The 19,315-nt window shown below is 33.9% G+C and overlaps 1 protein-coding gene across 1 annotated transcript in view; it reads right to left on the bottom strand.

Moving 5' to 3' along the window:
- Positions 1-19,315, bottom strand: part of lrp2a (low density lipoprotein receptor-related protein 2a) — a 105,983-nt gene that overhangs the window by 18,490 nt on the left and 68,178 nt on the right. Inside the window, exons 45-58 of the mRNA XM_016472964.1 lie at positions 19,243-19,275; positions 18,889-19,131; positions 18,610-18,735; positions 16,555-16,674; positions 13,588-13,719; positions 11,538-11,739; positions 10,467-10,762; positions 9,236-9,902; positions 7,752-7,922; positions 6,471-6,694; positions 4,241-4,418; positions 3,898-4,094; positions 2,344-2,589; positions 2,057-2,185 (exon numbers count right to left, since the gene is read on the bottom strand). Of these exons, the coding sequence (XP_016328450.1) occupies positions 2,057-2,185; positions 2,344-2,589; positions 3,898-4,094; positions 4,241-4,418; positions 6,471-6,694; positions 7,752-7,922; positions 9,236-9,902; positions 10,467-10,762; positions 11,538-11,739; positions 13,588-13,719; positions 16,555-16,674; positions 18,610-18,735; positions 18,889-19,131; positions 19,243-19,275 (2,964 nt within the window). The remainder of the gene's footprint in view (positions 1-2,056; positions 2,186-2,343; positions 2,590-3,897; positions 4,095-4,240; positions 4,419-6,470; positions 6,695-7,751; positions 7,923-9,235; positions 9,903-10,466; positions 10,763-11,537; positions 11,740-13,587; positions 13,720-16,554; positions 16,675-18,609; positions 18,736-18,888; positions 19,132-19,242; positions 19,276-19,315) is intronic.

The following is a 19,315-nucleotide window of genomic DNA, read 5'->3' as shown; positions in this document are numbered from 1 at the left end:
GATTTAAAGATGTTTAGGTATTTGTACTGGAAAAAAAGGAAGATATTCATTTTTTGCAGTGCATGCCACTTTTAATGCTACTTCATCAATTTCATCAGCACTACTTTATGAATTTAAAACGTTCTGCTCTGATTTAAGACCTTTTTAAGGCCTTAATTTGTGAAAGGGAGAATTAAGACTTTTTAAGACCTGCAGAAACCCTACATGAAGAATGCAGAGTTAAAAAACAGACAAGAAGAGAAGAAAAACAAGAGAACTTAAAAAGAGAGGAGATGAGGAGAGGTGAGATGAGATGAGATGAGAAAATGGGAAGAGAGGAGAAAAGGTGAGATATAATAATTTAATTAATTTATAATAATTTATGCATTTAGCAGACGCTTTTATCCAAAGCGAAATGAGACAAGAGGACAAGTTAAGAGGGAGGAGAAAATGAGAGGATAGGAGGTAATGAGGCAGAAAATATGCACATTACGGTGGACAGAGGAAAGGAAGGAAGAGGAGGAGATGAACAAACACACTCAGCAGTGCCCCACCTGATGCGGGCAGCACATTCTTACAGTCAGATTAGGGCGATCTCTCCTCTCTCTCCTCTCTGTGCAGGATGGCACTAATGGTGCGAGAGGGAGCTGATAAGACCTGGGAGAACCGGGGCTACGTGTGTGTGTGTGTGTGTGAATGTACATCGGTCAGATTACTGACAACAGACCAGTAAAATTAGAGTAAAAACCTCTCAATCCTTCCTGAAACAATAATCACAGCTGCTCACACACTGGTGCCTGACACAGACATACCCAACATGCACATGAATCAGTGGTGTGACCCCAGACAGGAGGAAGGGTCACCGAGGGCCCGTCCATCACAGACAGACTGAACTAACACTCACTAATGTAGCTCTGGAGTGTGAGAGGACCAATAACTCCTCATGATTTCAATCCATCATGACAAACACACAACATCACTGACACTACAACACTACAGACTCATCTTACTGAATTTGACTGAAATTTAAAGGTGATGTGGGAAGCTTTTCAATCATTGAATGTGATTTTAGTTATTTTAGGCATTTTTGGTTGAAGTCAGCATGAAATGGAAACTCCGTCCAACGTTTTGGTGTTTTTCTGAGTGAAACGGCTTATCAAACAAGAAAAAAACGTAGGATGGGACTTGATTCTATCGGTTGTTGATTGGATTTTAAAAAGTGAGCATTGCATAGGCCTATATTTAATTCTTAATAAAAAAAAGACAATTTAAAAAACTCCCAATTTCCTAACCAATTTTACAATTTGTTTTAAACATGTTTTTTTATGTTAATATACAAAAAACTAAAAGCCGGATAAGGCAAAAATAGATTTTTAGCAAATGGATCACTATAATGATATACCCTTTTTTAATTAATAATTCTTTTTCTAATCATTTTTACTTTTTCATTTTTAATTTATTTAATATTATTAATTCTAATATTACTTTACTATTTTTATGATACACTGAGTCATGTTTTGAATAATAATGCTGCAAATCATTTTAACATTTTTTATTTTATATTTTAATTTATATTTACATTTATACATTTAGTAGACGCTTTTATCCAAAGCAATTCATCTCAGAACCATCAATATTCATAATATATAATGCCAGGTTTATTAGAAAGCTAGATTAAATTGGATTGAAATAATTTTAATATCTACAATTAATATTTAATATCTGTTTCTGAATAAAAATGGTCACACAGAGTCATTTTTGTTGAATCAATTTTTGTATAGTAATTTTAATTTTTTTCATCATTCTAATATTAGTACTTTTACTATTACTTTACTATTTTATTAATAAATATCTACATTTTTTAGTTGTAAGCAAGCACTGCTAACGCTGAATCGTGTTTTCAGTCATGTAATACATTTTTTATAATTTTATAGTAATTTTTAATGTTTAAATATGATTTATTAATAATTTTAACATTACTACCTTTACTATTACTTTACTATTTTATTAATAAATATATACATTTTATACATAAAAATCTATACATGATATATATCATGATATATTGATGTCTCACCACAGTTCTGTTCGTCGCTGTTGTCCCTGCAGTCGTTGTGTCCGTTGCACACGGCCCACAGAGGAACACAGCGGTAGTTTGTCCTGCAGTCAAACTCTGTGTGATTGTCACATCTGTACGCCGGACCCACTGCAAACCACATTACACAGATGACTAACAACAACAAAAAAGACTGAGAAAAGAGATTTAATTTCACTTCATACTGCATACCTTTTTCTTCCTCTAATTTCAACTAATTAAACAACAACACAAATGCATTATAATGCTGTAATGAGTCAGCAGCTCACTGCATTCGTTGATGGGCTCGTCGGAGTTGTCGCCACAGTCGTCGTCCACGTCACATTTCCAGCTCTGCGGGATGCATCGGCCGTTCCTGCACTTGAACTGTCCGGGTCTGCAGGTCCTGCTGGAGCAGTGAGCGGGATCCTCGTCGGATCCGTCGCCGCAGTCGTTCTCGCCGTCGCACTGCCAGGCCCCAGAGATGCAGCGCTTATTGGCACACTGCCACTGATGAGACTCACACTGATGGGTGGCTGATGTACAGAAAGAGAGGAAGATGCATTTCTGAACACAAGACAGCAACAGCCCAATCAAAAGCAAATGTCAGAATGGCAGTGTTTTTCAAGTTTTTCAAAAAAAATCGTTGTTACTTGAAATAAAATTAACGTTTATTGAAATAAAATAAAATATAAAAACTTTTTTATTTCAGCTAGTTGCCAAGGTGATGTTTGGTTTAACGTGATGTACTAAAATAACTAAAACTAAAACTTACACACACACACACACACACACACACACACATATATATATATATATATATATATGAACTTCTAAAAATGACAAAAACACACAACCAATTTACTAAAACTTTAAAATGAAAATGACAATGGAAAATATAAAAATACTGAAAAAAAACTAAAACTGATTCAAAATGTTAATAAAAACTATAAAAGTATCTCAATGATACTAAAATAATTATTCAAAATAGCACTGTTATTGTTAACTAAAATTAAAAGTAAAACTAATAAAAATATTTTTTGTTAGTTGAAATAAAGTTGAAATAAAAATGTTTTGATTTTTAAGCACATACTAAATGTTTTGAAATTAAATAAAATTAAATATAAATATTACATGGAAAAACTAAAATGAAAATTATGAATGCATGCTGCCTTGGCAACTAACTGAAATAAGTTGAAGTTGAAGTACTAAAATTTCTAAAACTAAAGCTGAAATAAAAATAAATTAAATTAGTATACAAATATAAAAAAAAAATGACAGAACATAACAAAGTAACTAAAACTAAAATTAAATTAAAATGAAAAAAATAAAATAAAATTAATATAAAACTGAAAATACAAAATAAAAGCTTAATTCAAAAAATGTATAAATACTATAGTGGTATATAAATAATTTCAAACATTGAATACATTTCTGTGTTTGATTTTTAAGGAAATATAACATTTTTGAAAACATTTAAAATATAAACATTACATGAAAAACAACTAACTGAAAAAAATATTGACTAAAAATACATTTCAAAAGCACATTTATAAAAGAAAAATAAATACAAAAAAAATACAAGCTAAATCAAAATATTTATAAATACTATAATAGTACATAATACTAAAATAACACTCAAGATTGATCACAAAAATCTCTGAATGTTGTTTCTTCATATGATACAATGTTTTAGTAAAAATGTATGTAGCAAAAACTGCTGTTTATTACTAGATTTTATTATGGGGTTCAAACCTACAACCTTTAAGCTTCATGGCCAGATTTTTAACTACTGGGCCACATCACCGGCATCACTGCAGACGCTGATATTAGTTTTTCCATACCACACAGCACCGTGTCTTCATCCGACCCATCGGGACAGTCCTGATTAGAGTTGCACAGGAAGTGTGGGCTGCTGCAGTTTCCGTCATTACACTGGAACTGGCCCAGTCTGCAGTGCCGGAGGGGACACGTGGAGGGTTCATCCGAATCGTCTCTGCAGTCTCGCTGACCATCACACTTCCACCAGATAGGGATACAGCTGTAAGAAAAGACAAATAAAAGGTACCATTTCAGTTAGGCTGCTTGCTTAGAAGGCAGCTGTCTATGTAGGCACTACAGCAAGGCAGCTCACTAGGCTTTTGGAACAGAGCCTGACTCAAGAAGCGTGTGCATGGAGACACTAACCGTTCGTTGTCTGCGCATCTGTACTGCGTGCTGGAGCACATGGGCAGACAGCGTGCAGCGCCCCCTATCTGCACAGTAAGGAAGTGATCAGGACACTCGCAGGTGTGACCCTGACCTCCAGCTTGCAGGAGGCAAAGGTGAGAACAGCCGCCGTTATTGACCGCGCAGGGATTCGTCACTACAGGAGAAAGATATAGTGTGAGTGAGACTATACCAGTGGCTCACAAACAAAAAAAGAGTTTCAGGTCTATCCTGAATCATGGAAAAATGCAACTAACCATATCATAACCGTAACCATAAAAGTAATAGACAATGACTGTAAGAATATTATGAACATTTCTTTAAAGTTCAAACATTGAGTGCATTTCAGTTTTTGATATCCTTTAATGTTTGCAATAAAAAAAATCTTAATTTATACTTATACTTAATTTTAAGATGGTTCTATATTGTTCTATATTATATCTATATTAATCTAAATGTATTCAATGTTTTTCTAACAATTATTACCTATTATTAGTATAAAAAGTCCTTAGAATAAAAATAAAAACAAAAATAAGAATAATAGATAAACAAATGCTAAAATAAATGCAAATAATGAGTAACTAAACACATAATCATAAGAATAATTCTAAGAATTTTACAAATTAATTGTAATTTCACACATTAAATAAATTCTAGTGTTTGATTTAATTTTGTATGAATAATAGAGAATACAAATAAGAATATTATAAACAAATATTTATTGTAATTCCAAACAATGTATACATTTAATTGTTTGATTTTAAGAACATTTTATTTACTTATTTATGAATAATAGAGAATAATAATTCTAAGAGTATTATAAATGAATATTTATTTTAATTTCAAACACTGGAAACATTTCAGTGTTTGGCTTTTAAGGATCAATTCAACGTTTGAGATGCATTCAATGTTTGCAGTAAAGAAAATATATTAATATAAAAAATTCTTATGATTATTTTCTATTATTTGTACAAAAGTAAATAAAAATGGCCTTAAAATTGAGCACTAAATTTGACTTAATGTTTGAATTGTTTGCAATGTTTGCAATAAAATAACATTATTTAAAATAATAATAAAATATTTATAATTTATCTCATGATCACCCCTATTATTCAACACTTTTGTATGTAAACATGCCCTTAGAATCAAAAATAAAAACACAATAAGAATAATAAATAAACAAATGATAAAATAAATGCAAATAATAATTAACTAAGCTTATAATCATAGGATTAATTGTAAGAATATTATAAATTTATTTGTGACCCTGGACCACAAAAGCAGTCTTAAGTCGCTGGGGTATATTTCTAGCAATAGCCAAAAAAAAACATTGTATGGGTCAAAATTATTGATTTTTCTTTTATGCCAAAAATCATTAGAATATCAAGTAAAGATCATGTTCCATGAAAATTTTTTGTAAATTTCCTCCTGTAAATATATTAAAACTTAATTTTTGATTAGTAATATGCATTGCTAAGAACTTCATTTGGACAACTTTAAAGGCGATTTTTAGTTGTAAAAAATCTAATAGTTCTATCTCGGCCAAATATTGTCCTATCCTAACAAACCATACATCAATGGAAAGCTTATTTGTGCAGCTTTCAGATGATGTATAAATCTCAATTTCAAAAAATTGACCCTTATGACTGGTTTCGTCGTCCAGGGTCACATATTTATTTTAATTTCAAATGTTTAATTCCAAAAACATTTTTATTTACTTTTGTACACATAATAGAGAATAATTGTAAGAAAACTATAAATGTATTTGATTTAATGTATACACCTTATTTAATATTTGAAATGAAAATACATTCCAGGACATCTTTCTTTACTTTTGTATGTGGAACTGAATTGGGTCGTCACCTGTTGCCCAAAGTACATTTTGTAGTCAGTTGAGTTCGACTATATCCTCTTACAAAAAAACAGGATGTGGCTCCACATCATGTACTGTAGGTGTAGCTCCTCTTTCTAAAGAAGGCCACAGATAAAGGGTTTAAACTACCTGTCCTGGCCATTACAGCGATGATAAAGAGTTTAGTGTTTCCTGTCTCTGAGAAAAGACAGGCGAGCAGACACTGGCGGCATTGTGTCGGACTGTGTAAATATTGGCAGAGACCCTTAAGTGCCTCAGTGGACGTTTAAAGGAAGTGATAGCGATCTGACGTGAGATAATGAGCGTCCCGCTCGGGTTACGCTGTCCTGGGCTCACCTATGGGCTGGCGGTAGGGATGGCACACGTGGATGTCAAACGGTCGGTGGGTGGTGTTGATGAGTGCTTCCCGTCCAGAGCCGTTGTATTTGTTGCCCTTCTCCACCGTGCGCGTGTTCCAGTCCGTCCAGTACACGCTTTCCTCGAACACTGTGATGGCGAAAGGATGCGGCAGGACGCCGTCGTACACAGTGTGCCTGTGATTCCCGTCCAGATCAGAGAATCTGAGGAGACAGAACCATTTGAATTATGTTTAATGTTCATTTTGTGTAAATAACAATGCAATAAAACAACCTGCATAATTAATCATGGCACAGCATCTTAAAAATGGTAAAAACAATGTTGAAAATCAGTTTGAATGATGCAGTGACCAAATCTACATTTGTGGGATTTGTCAGCAAATATTGATAAATGTGATTACTTTAATCAAATTGATAAATGAATTGACATATCATACTTAATTCATGTAATGTAAAAACGGCTAAATGCAAATAAAATGCAACTAACCATATAAACAACAAAGAATTGATAGACAATGACTGTAAGAATATTCTGAATATTTAATTAAATTTCAAAAATTTAATACATTTCAGTGCTTGATTTTAATGACATATTTAATGTGTGAAATTCATTCAGGGTTTGCAATTAAAAAATTATATTAAATCATAATATTGTAAAAAGATTATTCTCTGTTATTTGTGTGAAAGTAAAATCAAACAAAAAAGTTGTTCAATGTTTGAAATTAAAATGAATATTAATTTTTCTAACAATTATTCCTTATTATTCATACAAACGTTTTAAAAAATAAGATGAAATGCAAATAATAATGAACTAAATATATAATCATTAAAATGTAGTATAAATATTTATTTTAACTTCAAACATTGGCTACATCTCAGTGTTTGAATTTTAAGGAAACATTCAATGTTTGCAATTATAATAAATGTTAATTTATAATACCTTACAATTATTCTTTATTATTTGTACAAAAGTAAAATAAGCATGTCCTTAAAATCAAACAGTGACGTTTTTTGTCATGTTTGAAATTGCAATGAAAAACTTGCAGAATTTATAAGTTCCTTGAAACAGCATCTTAAAAATGGAGGGAAAAAATAGTTGGAAACCAGCTTGTGATGCAACGACCAAATCTTAATTTGTAGGATTTGTCAGCAAATATTGATCATTTGTGATTAATACATTTCATAATCATTTATGACATATATTTAAATTTGCGCTAATTAAATATTGACAGGATATACAGTAAAGGTGAGGTAGTCTTACTCGATGTAGTTGAGGTGAGCATCAGACCAGTACAGCTTGTCATTGGTGTAGTCAATAGTCAGACCGTTGGGCCACTCGATCTTAGTAGTGATGATGGCCGACTTGTTATTCCCATCCATCCCAACACGTCCAATGAAGGCTTTGTCTCTCCAGTCAGTCCAGTACACGTATCTGCACAAAGAGGATATTTGATATTAAACAAATAGAAGCTAAAACAATGTAAAGGTCACATACTGTACAGTGCTGTTCAAAAGTTTGGGGTCGGTAAGAGGTTTTTTTCTGTTTTACTGTCTATTCTGCTCTGCATTTATTTGATCAAAAATACAGTAAAAAGAGGAATATTGTGAAATATTATTACAAATCTAAAATAACTGTTTTCTATTTCAATATATATTAAAATATAATTTATTCCTGTGATGCAAAGCTGAATTTTCAGCATCATTACTCCAGTCTTCAGTGTCACATGATCCTTCAGAAATCATTCTAATAAGCTGATTTGCTGCTCAAGAAACATTTCTTATCATTATCACTGTTGGAAACAGTTGTGCCGCTTCATATTTTTCCTGGGATTCTTTGATGAATAGAAAGTTCAAAAGAACAGCATTTATTTGAAAAGTTCAAACTAATTTTAAATGTTTCCATGTAGTGCACACAATTGATTACATCTAAATTCACTTTTTTTGTAAGTATTATAGATTTATAATACCAAACATAACTTAAATAAAATTAAGAATAATAATAATAATTTAATAGATAATTATTAAATTATATAAATTTACATTATAATTTTTTATTTGTATATATATATATATATATATATATATACATGTAAATATTTTTATATTAAATTTTTTTTATATATATTTTATTTCAATAAAACAACTTTTATTATTAATAATAATACTAATTATTATTATTATTATATTAATTTGTGTACTTTTATTTATTCATTTCCATTTTGGCATGTCTAATTTCCCACTTCTAGCGACTGACAAATTAATTTGCGCCAAAAGTCTACAAAATTTGACTGGAATATGAGGCCTTTGATGTCAACTATGAGTTCTCCTCCTTTTTAAAAACGTTTAAGCCAATTCATGCTGCTATCCCATTCTACACATGGTTTTATAGTTGGTTATATTTCATTGTTTGCATTTACCATTGTTTTTTTCATGATCCGAACAGACCCACCAGTTGGCAACTACAAATTTATTAAAAAAGCCACAAAAGCTGTCACTGGGGCAGTACTTTAAAAAAGGTACAAACGTACCATTTTGGTACTAATATGTACCTTTTAGGTACTTATATGCACTCTTTAGGGGTAAATAAGCTACAAAAGTGTACCTTCTGAAAAGGTACCACACCAGTGACAGCTTTTGTACGTTTTTTCGGAGAGTGTATGCAGTTGACACTGCTTAGACTGTGCAGTGTGCAAATGCCCACCAACTTATGGGTCTGAAAATGACTTCCATCACTGGTAAACTCACCCAAGCTTTGGATGCAGAGCGATGGCTCTGGGATTCTCAAAGCAGTATGTGTTATTAGCATCCACACAGTGTTCTGCTAACTTCCTCACAAACCGGCCATCCAGCTCCGACACTTTCATGCAGTCGAGAAAGCTGTCGACCCAATACAGCTTCCTCCCGACCCAGTCCACCGCCAGGCCCTCGCCATGCAAAATCCCGTTTACCACCACCTCTCGTCCCGTCCCGTTAAAGAACATCCGCTCCAACACCCTTCGGCTCACGTCGATCCAGTACAAGCGTTTGTCCACCCGATCGAAGTCCAGCGCCACCACGCTGGTGAGGCCCTGCAGAATGAGCGAGTAGGCCTCGCCGTCCGTCGACAGATTGCGCAGATAGTAGCGGTTGCTAAAGATCAGGTAGGGGGTGATGTTGCTGTTTTGCCTGCAGCTGCGTCCATCGGGTTCGCGGAGGAAGCCTGGAGCACACTTGCACACGTACGAGCCCATGGTGTTCTCGCACACCTGGCTGCACACGCTGGGCCTGACGGAGCACTCGTCCTCATCGTCGCACGTTTTGTTGTCGGACATGAGGCGGAAACCATGGCGACAGGTGCAGATGAAGCTGGTGGGCGTGTCGGTGCAGTTGTGGTCGCAGTGGTGCATGGACGGGTCTGTGCACTCATTGATGCCTGAGACAACAAAACAGACAATGATTTAGAATTTCTGTGCATCTTACATTCAGGACAATTATGCATTTTGCAAAGCTGTTAATAATATATTTAATGTTATATAATATATTTAAATGTATAATACAATTTATGTGATATTTTAGTATCATTGAGATACTGTTATAGCTTTTATTTTTTTTATTTTTATATATTCTGTTTTCATTTTCATTTTAGTTACAGTTTATAGTTATCATTTTGTTGTATTTTTTGTGTTGTTTTTGTTATTTTTTTGTTTAAAAATATGTATTTTGTTTTATACTATATTAATATTTCAGTTATTTTAGTACATCAAGTTAAACTAAATGAAAACTGGGAAAATTTTTTTGCTTTTTTAATTTTATTTTATATTTAATTTATAGTCAGTTTATTTCATTTAAATTTTTTTATTTAATTCTTTTTATTTAATTTTATATTTCTTTTTTTTTTTAATGGTTTTAGTTTTAGTTATCTATAATAACCCTGATTTATCACTCAGACAAAAAAAATAATAAAATCTAATCAGTGGTCACATGACGCAGTGCTTACCACAGCCTTTCTCATCACTGTTGTCGTTGCAGTCGTCATTCCTGTCACACACCTCGCTGAGAGGTATGCAGTTTCCGTTGTCACACCGGAAGTTTCCGGGAGGGCAGGTGGGCGCTGGAGTCCTGCACAGGTGATCCAGCTCATCAGATTCATCCCCGCAGTCGTTGTCCCCGTCACAGACGAAATCGCGCGAGACGCAGCGGCCGTTCTGACAGGTGAACTGATGCTGTTGGCACGGCTGATAGGTGCAGCCCTGCTCATCACTGCTGTCTCCACAATCATTACGACGGTCACACCTTACAGACACAACACACACAGCAGGGAATTATGGGAGAAATTGCTCTTTTTCACTGGAATCAATCACCAAAACAAAGTTTTGTATAAACGCTGCAAACTAATTTAGAATTTAATTCATAAAGCTATGAACATATAAAAAAAGAGTGCTGTCTTTCACAAATCAAAATAGAAATAATAAATCAAAATAAACTAAAATAAATATTAATTACAATTAAAATAAAACAATGCATTTATATTATTATTATTATCGAATTTCACCCTCTTTCATAAATAAAAAATAAAATAATACATGAAAATAAATCAAAATGATTAAATGATTAAAATTATTATTAAAATAAAAATGAATTACATTTAATACAATGCATTATACAATATATACAATGCACAATGTAATGCATTTATTATTATTATTATTATTATTATTGAATTTCACCCTATTTCATAAATAATAAATATTAAAATAAGTAAAAAAAAATTTTTTAAATTACAATTGAAATAATACAATGCATTTTCTATGTTTATAATTATTAATAATAATAATAATAATAAATTATTAATGTTACTGATAATAATACAAATAATTCACAATGTTTATCTCTTTGTACTTTATTACGACGTACAAAAAATAACACAATATTTAAAAATCGGTTCTGCATATCAGTTACCAAACACAAACAAAAAAATTGGTATCAGACATAAAAAACAATATCTGTCAATCTATTCCATCTCTTGCAATGCATCTGCAACCTTTTTTGATTTAGATGTGATTCTAACCTGTAGGAGTTACGGATGCAGAGGCCGTTGTTGCAGGTGAACTCGTTGGCGGAGCAGGATCTGCGAGTGCAGTTCTGGTGCTCATCGTACGCGTCCGAACAGTCTGCGTCTCCGTCACACACCCAGTCCCGTGGGATACACTTCCTCTGAGGAGGCCTGTTATTTATACAGGTGAACTCCTGAGGAGAGCAGGTGCGGTTTGCTGCGTGCGTGTGTGAGACAAAACAAGAGGACAGAATCAAAAATTATACATTTTGGTAACAACTTGTTTTGACCAGATTCTAGTGCATCCTTCATGTAGAAGACAATACTATAATGGTTTTGTGAAATAGTTTGTCCAAAAAGTGAAAGTAATGTAGAATATATTAAATCATATTTTATATGTAGACTACATAAACAAATTAATAAGTATTATTAATAATAAATAATTTTCATATTAAACATTTCAAATACTAAATATACATTATTTAACAATTAATCAGTGAAAAGTTTGTCCAAGACAGCCAAAGAAGTGAGAGTAATGTAGACTATATCAATCATATTAATAATATTTTTCATGTAGGTAACATAAAATAATAACTTTCATTATTTAATAAAATATTAAACATTCATTATATATGTATATATATATATATATTAATTATATTAATAACAAATATTTTCATGCAATGTTGTTGAGCAACATGTTAATGCCGATGTTTAGTGAAAACAAAAGTAAGTCAAATCTTAATATAAATATATCAATATTTTCTCATTATCTAAACTATGCTATCCACATTCCATTTACAGCTCTACACTCTTACTGTATGTCAACAATTACCTAATTTGTATCTATTTTGATTTCTCCTATGGAATTAAATTTGGAGATAAAGAAGGTGATGGTTCAAATGAGAGCTCCATTACGTTACTGATCAGCTATGAAAGAGCAACCTCTGGAGAGAACAGAGAGAGTCTGAGAGCTGATCCAGCGAGAGCAGTCAGCTAAACACATGCACAAAGCAGTGAGTGAGGTGAGGCAGGAGAAATTAGGAATGCAGACTCCTTACACAGAGATCCCACACCCAACCACCAACACTACCTCACTGATGGACTGAGGGAGAGGAGGAGAAGCGATGCAGAGAGGAAGGACTAGAGAAGAGAGGTGATACAAGACTAAATATAGCCAAAAAGTCAAGTATGAAACATGAAACAAGTTGTGTGAGCAGTTTAACACTAGAAATTTCGGTTCAGACGTCAGAGCAGAATTATTGTAAACTAAAACTAAAATAAAAATATTTTTCTTAACAGTAATATGATAAATATCGGATGAAAAACTAAATAAGTAAAAATCATTCAAATTAAAACAATAAATTGCACTCTCTCACTCTCTCTCTATGTATATATATGTGTGTGTGTGGGGCTGTACATATATATACTGTGTGTGTGTGTGTGTGTGTGTGTATATGCAGTCAAACCAAAATTTATTCAGACACCTTCAACATTTAACACATCATCACAGTTTATTCGCTATAGTTTAGAAAATGGTAATAAAATATTACAAGAACTATGTTAAACTGTTAAACTGTGACAGAACAAATTCATATTGATAATGTCAGATAACACTTAAGCAAAACATGGTCAGGTCAAAGTGTCTGAATAATTTTTGGTCCCAAATTTTTATAAATTTTACTGGTAGTCCACTTTATGAAGATTTTGGGGTATAATATGTCACAGTTTACTTTATTTTGCTATCACACACATAAATTAACTATAGTGTCCTGCACCCACTAGTAAAAAATATAAAAAATTATATCTGGTGTCTGTATAATTTTTGGTTTGACTGTATGTATGTATGTATATATATATATATATATATATATATATATATATAATGAGTTTCTCAAACATTGCGTTTCTTGCATTGCATCTGCTGATGTTCTGTGTGTAAACTTTTGGTGGTAAATTCAAAGGGACAAATATTTCAGTAACACATTGTACCAAACGTACATTATGAAATGAGACCTGTGATGGGGGTGGAATCAAATTTGGGTTTGGACCAAGCAATACTGACCACAGTTGTGTCTCTCGTCCTCGTCGCTCATGTCCCCGCAATCATTGTCTCCATCGCAGATCCAGGACGAAGCGATGCACCTTCCGTCATCGCAGCGGAACTGGTCGGAGTTGCAGGTCCTCACCGTGGTGGCTGTAGGGATCAAACACACAGCAGTGAGCCACGGATCAAGAAGCAGCAGAAGAGCGACCTGCCCGAGGGCCATGTCTCACTCAGATCTCAGAGGGAACTGAGGAAAATGCGGCCTACGTAATCCATTTAACCATTAAACCCATCCTGAGCAGCCAGAAACGTGGCTGGGCTGCTGCTTGGATTCCACAGGCAGAGGAATTCTGGGAGAGAATAAGCATTCCTCTCTCTAGTGTCCCGCTTGAACAAAAGGCACCGAGGGGTGCTGTGATTAACGGGACAAAAGCGAGAGGATGGTGCTGTGTGTGTGAGAGGAGGGGGCAACGATTGTCAAAGGAAAGGCCGGTGTGTGTGTGTGTGTGTGTGTGTGTGTGTGAGGGCTTTTCTGCTGGACGTCACTTTGGAGGAATGTGACACACAATAGAGGGCCGAACTGACCGCTGGCATCACAGACACACACCAGACAGTTACAGACACTTCAGATACCACTGAAATGTCTTTCAGAAGAGCAAATCTTTCTCCTTTTATGGTAGTTTCTTGTATTGTTATGTTATCTTACTAGTTTATCATATTGCACCCAAAAAATTATTTTGCTTGTGCTGTAGTTATAATACTTTATTTATATGGTTTATTTCTACAGTATATGGGTATATTAGACTTTAAAGCTTTTTTAGCATTAAAAAAATCCCTATAAATTACTTATTAAAATATATTTACAAGAAAAACTGCTTAAAACATTTTGGTTTGAAATTCCAAATTCAGTTTGAAAAAAAAAAAAGTGATCTAAAAAAATGGATGTACCAAAAAAGAAAACCCTATTTTCACTACCAATTATCTAACACAATGCAATTCTACAATTTTGTAGAATGTATACTTTGTAGAATGTATACTTTTATTCGGCAAGGATGCAATAAATTGATCAAAAGTGACAAAAGATATTTATAATGTTATAAAAGATTTGCATTTCAAATAAATGCTGTTCTTTTAAACATTCTACTTATCAAAGAATCCTGAGAAAACAATGTATCACAGTTTCCACAAAAAAATATGAAGCAGCACAACTGTTTTTAACATTGATAATAATAAGAAAAGTTTCTTGAGCAGCAAATCAGCATATAAGAATGATTTCTGAAGGATCATGTGACACTGAAGACTGGAGTAATGATGCTAAACATTTAGCTTTGCATCACAGGAATAAATTACTGTTTCAAATATTTATTTGATTAAATAAATGCAGCCTTGGTGAGGAAAAGCGACTTTTTAAAAAAATATTTAAACATTTTACTCACCCCAAGCTTTTGAACAATAGTATATGATATCCAATATAATACACTATTCCCAAAACTTTTTTGGGAACATCAATTGTTTTTTCATTTTAAGTATGTATTAAATTAATGGATGCAAACAAAATTATAAAGCAAAACCTTATTGTACCTTATTGATGTAAGGGTCTAAACATTATAAATCAAACGTATTTGTTTAGTGATTTTGTTCTTTTGTGAGGGCATTTTACCACAGACATGCTGGTCTGAATTACTACATTTTAATTCTGTTTCTGCCAACTGAACCGATTTCTTGTACACAATGTTTGCCTTATCTTTCCACTTTTTGACTGCATGCATCACCAGTGGAGCGTAACATGAAGGATGGGGGATGACATCATTTCCCGCCAATTTGCCTGTGCCAGACATGAAGTCCTTCACCATGGTAACCAGTGAGGCAGGCTACCCATCATTAACTCACCACCCAAAAACATGGCCAACGGTTTCCCTTGATAAACACAGCCTTATCCTCACATCACAGTGTTTTCATAGTTTCCCCAGTGAGGTGGTTCAAACAGGGTCCAAAATTAACTTTTTCACACATAAGTACACAATGACTTAATGCTCGCTGCCGACTCAGGAAAGGGTGCCATTTTGATTCTCCTTGACCTTATGGCAGCATTTGACACGATTGATCACAACATCCTTTTAAATCGATTAAGTCAATGGGTTGGCATTTGGGGAAAGGCTCTCAAATGGTTCTGCTCTTACTTAAATGACAGAAGTTCTGTAGTTCAGTTGGGCAATTACTTCTCTGATTCTGCAGCTTCTTTTTGTGGGGTTCCCCAGGGATAAATTTTGGGGCCCATTTTGTTTTCTTTATATATGCTTCCGCTCGGTTCTATCTGTCGAAAATACAATGTTGCATAACATTTTTATGCAGATGATGCACAACTTTATCTTCCACTGAAAGCAGGTGATCGTGATGAGTTAGGTGATCTGATGTCTTGTTATCATGAGATTAAGCTATGGATGGCGCAGAATTTTTTTAAGTTAAATGAGGCTAAAACAGAATGCCTAATAATTGGCTCTATTACACCGTCTTCACATATGTTAGCCGGTTAGCCTATTAAAATTCCTATTAAAGGTCCCTAAATCCCGCTTAAAGTCCAAAGGAGACCGTGCGTTTTCGTTTGTGGCACCCTGCTTCTGGAATGACCTGCCATTGGAAATTAGATGTTGTACATCAATAGGTCATTTTTAAAGCACTTTTTAGAGGGCACTTACTTGCCTGGGCATTTGGTGTGAGCTAGTTGGTGCATATTTGATGGTCTTGTGTTTTAGTGTTTGTCATGTTGTTTTTATGTTTTTGCTGTCTTAGTTCTGGTTATTCTGTTTTATATGTTGTTCTATTGGAAAGCACTTTGGTCAGCATGAGTTGTTTTTAAATGTGCTATACAAACAAACAAACAAACAAACATATACTGAATGAACACCAGATAACTCGAGAAAATATACTGGTGTACATTTATTTTTTTTTTATTTGAAACTGTATATTGTTATGTGTGGTACTTACTACAGGTAATGGGCTCATCAGAACCATCATTACAGTCTGTACCACCATCACAGTACCAGTGTCCAGGAATGCAGCGTCCACTCGAACAGCGAAACTCATTCTGGGAACATGTAGATGTGGCTGAGGAGTGAAGAACACAAGCTCGGTCAGAGATAAACCAACAGATGAGGGTTAAATCAATCAGTCAGCCTCAAACGGCAGACATGGGTCATAAACATTAAGGAGAACGGGCTCCAAACTTCTACCAAACTGAAAACCCAGAAATGGCCCAGATGGACCCGCTCACATACATGGTTCACTAATTTAACTGAAATGTCAGGAAGGGCAAGTTGAGCAAAACTTTGGCTCAAAAAGCAACAGGAAATTATTTCTGTTAAACAGTTACTCATCTATTTCCACTCTAAAGGAGAAACAAACAACTAAAATATTATTATTCTACATTTTTGTCATTCTTACAATTATATCACATATTTATTTATCTGTTAATTTATTTATTTATTTGATGGTTTTTTTCTACCTTTTATGTCAGTATCATTTAATATTTTTAAATACCGTTACAGTTTTTTTTATAATATATTGATCAATTATTGATTGAATAATCTAAATTATTGATCAATAATTTCACCATCAATTTAGTTTCATCAAAAAGTCATCAATACTTTTTTTTTAAAATTTTGTTATGTGCTTTTGTAATTTTTATTAGTTTTTTTAAATGGTACTATTTACATTTCATTTATTTAAATTCTAGTTTTAGATCTAGTTTTAGTTTTTAATTAATTTAATTAATTTCCAGTTATTAATTTTAGTGCTTTAAGTATTTCTGTCACGGGTTCTGTTTGATTTTGTTCTATTTCTGAGTTTAGTCTGTCAGTATTAATTTCCATGGTTATTAATTTGATTCTCTATTTGCCTCCTGAGTTCCCTAGTTTGTTCCCTTATTTAATAATTAGCCCCTCACCTGTTTCTGTTCTGCCTGATTATGTTCCCAGTGTATATAAGACCTGTATTTGCCTCAGTTTCCTTATCTTGCGTTAATTTTGGTTAATGTTGTATAGTGTTAGTTGACTCCAGTGTTTTCCAGCGTTTCCTTGTGAATTCTCTATTAAAGACTCTGTTTTGGATTATACTCCTTCGCCGTGTGCTTATCCTTAACAGCACGTTACAATTTCAGTTAGTTGCCAAGATAACATTTCTAATTTTCATTTAGTTGAAGTTTTCATCTAATCATTTGTGACCCTGGAGCACAAAACCAGTCTTAAATCACTGGGGTATATTTGTAGCAATCGCCAAAAATACATTGTATGGGTCAAAATGATTGATTTTTTTTTTATGCCAAAAATCATTAGGATATTAAGTAAAGATCATGTTCCATGAAGATATTTTGTAAATTTCCTACTGTAAATATATCAAAACTTAATTTTTGATAAGTAATATGCATTGCTAAGAACTTTTTTAAGAACCAATTTTCTTTCTCAATTTTTTATTTTTTTTTGCACCCTCAGATTCCAGATTTTCAAATAGTTGTATCTCGGCCAAATATTGTCATATCCTAACAAACCATGCATCAATGGAAAGCTTATTTATGTATAAACCTCAATTTCAAGAAATTGACACCTAAGACTGGTTTTGTGGTCCAGGGTCACATTTAATTTAATTTCATTTTATGTGAACATAAATGTTTTTAATAGGTTTAGACACTATGCAACACTATGCAAGTCAATGGGGACCAGACTGAGGACTACCTTTCTGGGCCTTGAATGTCAGTTGCATTGCTGTCTATGCAGGGTCAGAAATCTCTCGGATTTCATTGAAAATATCTTAATTTGTGTTCCGAAGACAAACGGAGGTCTGAGGGGTTTGGAATGACATGAGGGTGAGTAATTAACGACATAATTTAAATTTTTGGGTTAACTATCCCTTTAAGTCATTAATTCATAGCAGCATAGCAACAGATGTAAGAGCAGCTTAACTCATGAAAGTAGTGAACTCACTAAAGCTGAATTTATGAACCGGACCGACCAGGACAGAGGGAGAGGGTGGGACGGGGAAACTCACCACAATGCGTTGGGCTCTCGTCGCTGTTGTCACCGCAATCATTATCTCCATCACACAGGTATGAGCGTGGGATGCAGATGTTGGTGGTCTGACATTTGGTGTGCTCTGGCTGACATGTCCTCTCAGCTACATTTTATACCCAGAAGAAGCCATTATGGATCACTTAAAATTAATTTATGAAAACTATTTTGTATTATATAAATGCTCATAAACTGTAGGCTGTTTATAGTTGACAAACAACCTAGCAACTTGTTTTGGTAACCGTGCAAATGCACTTACCACAGTTCTGCTCATCCGAGGTCCCATTGTCGTAGCAATTGTTTATTCCGTTGCAGACGTATTCCCGTGCAATGCAGCGACCGTTATTGCAGGTGAACTCAGTGTTGGGGTCACAGGGCCGGAACAGGCAGCCGGTCTCGTCACTGTTATCCCCGCAGTCATTGTAGTGATCGCAGCGATAGTGATATGGCACACAACGGCCATTTCCACATGTGAACACTGTGGGCTCGCAGGTGTGAAATGCTGCCATGCACAAATAAGATTCATTTTGACATGCGCAGTAAGAGCTGAATGAATTAACAGCAACTAGTAGAGCTCACTGCCTACCTCCTCTATCTCTCTATTTTATTTTACCTGAGAGTGAAATGAATGCTGCTGCTTGTGGGACTGCATGCGAGAGAGAGTGAGAGAGAGAGAGAGAGAGAGA

The sequence above is a fragment of the Sinocyclocheilus anshuiensis genome, unplaced genomic scaffold (genome assembly GCF_001515605.1).
Source record: "Sinocyclocheilus anshuiensis isolate Anshui unplaced genomic scaffold, SAMN03320099.WGS_v1.1 scaffold164, whole genome shotgun sequence".
NCBI lineage: Eukaryota > Metazoa > Chordata > Actinopteri > Cypriniformes > Cyprinidae > Sinocyclocheilus > Sinocyclocheilus anshuiensis.
The sequence above is the reverse complement of the archived record's forward strand: the minus strand, read 5'-3'. Positions and strand labels throughout refer to the sequence as shown.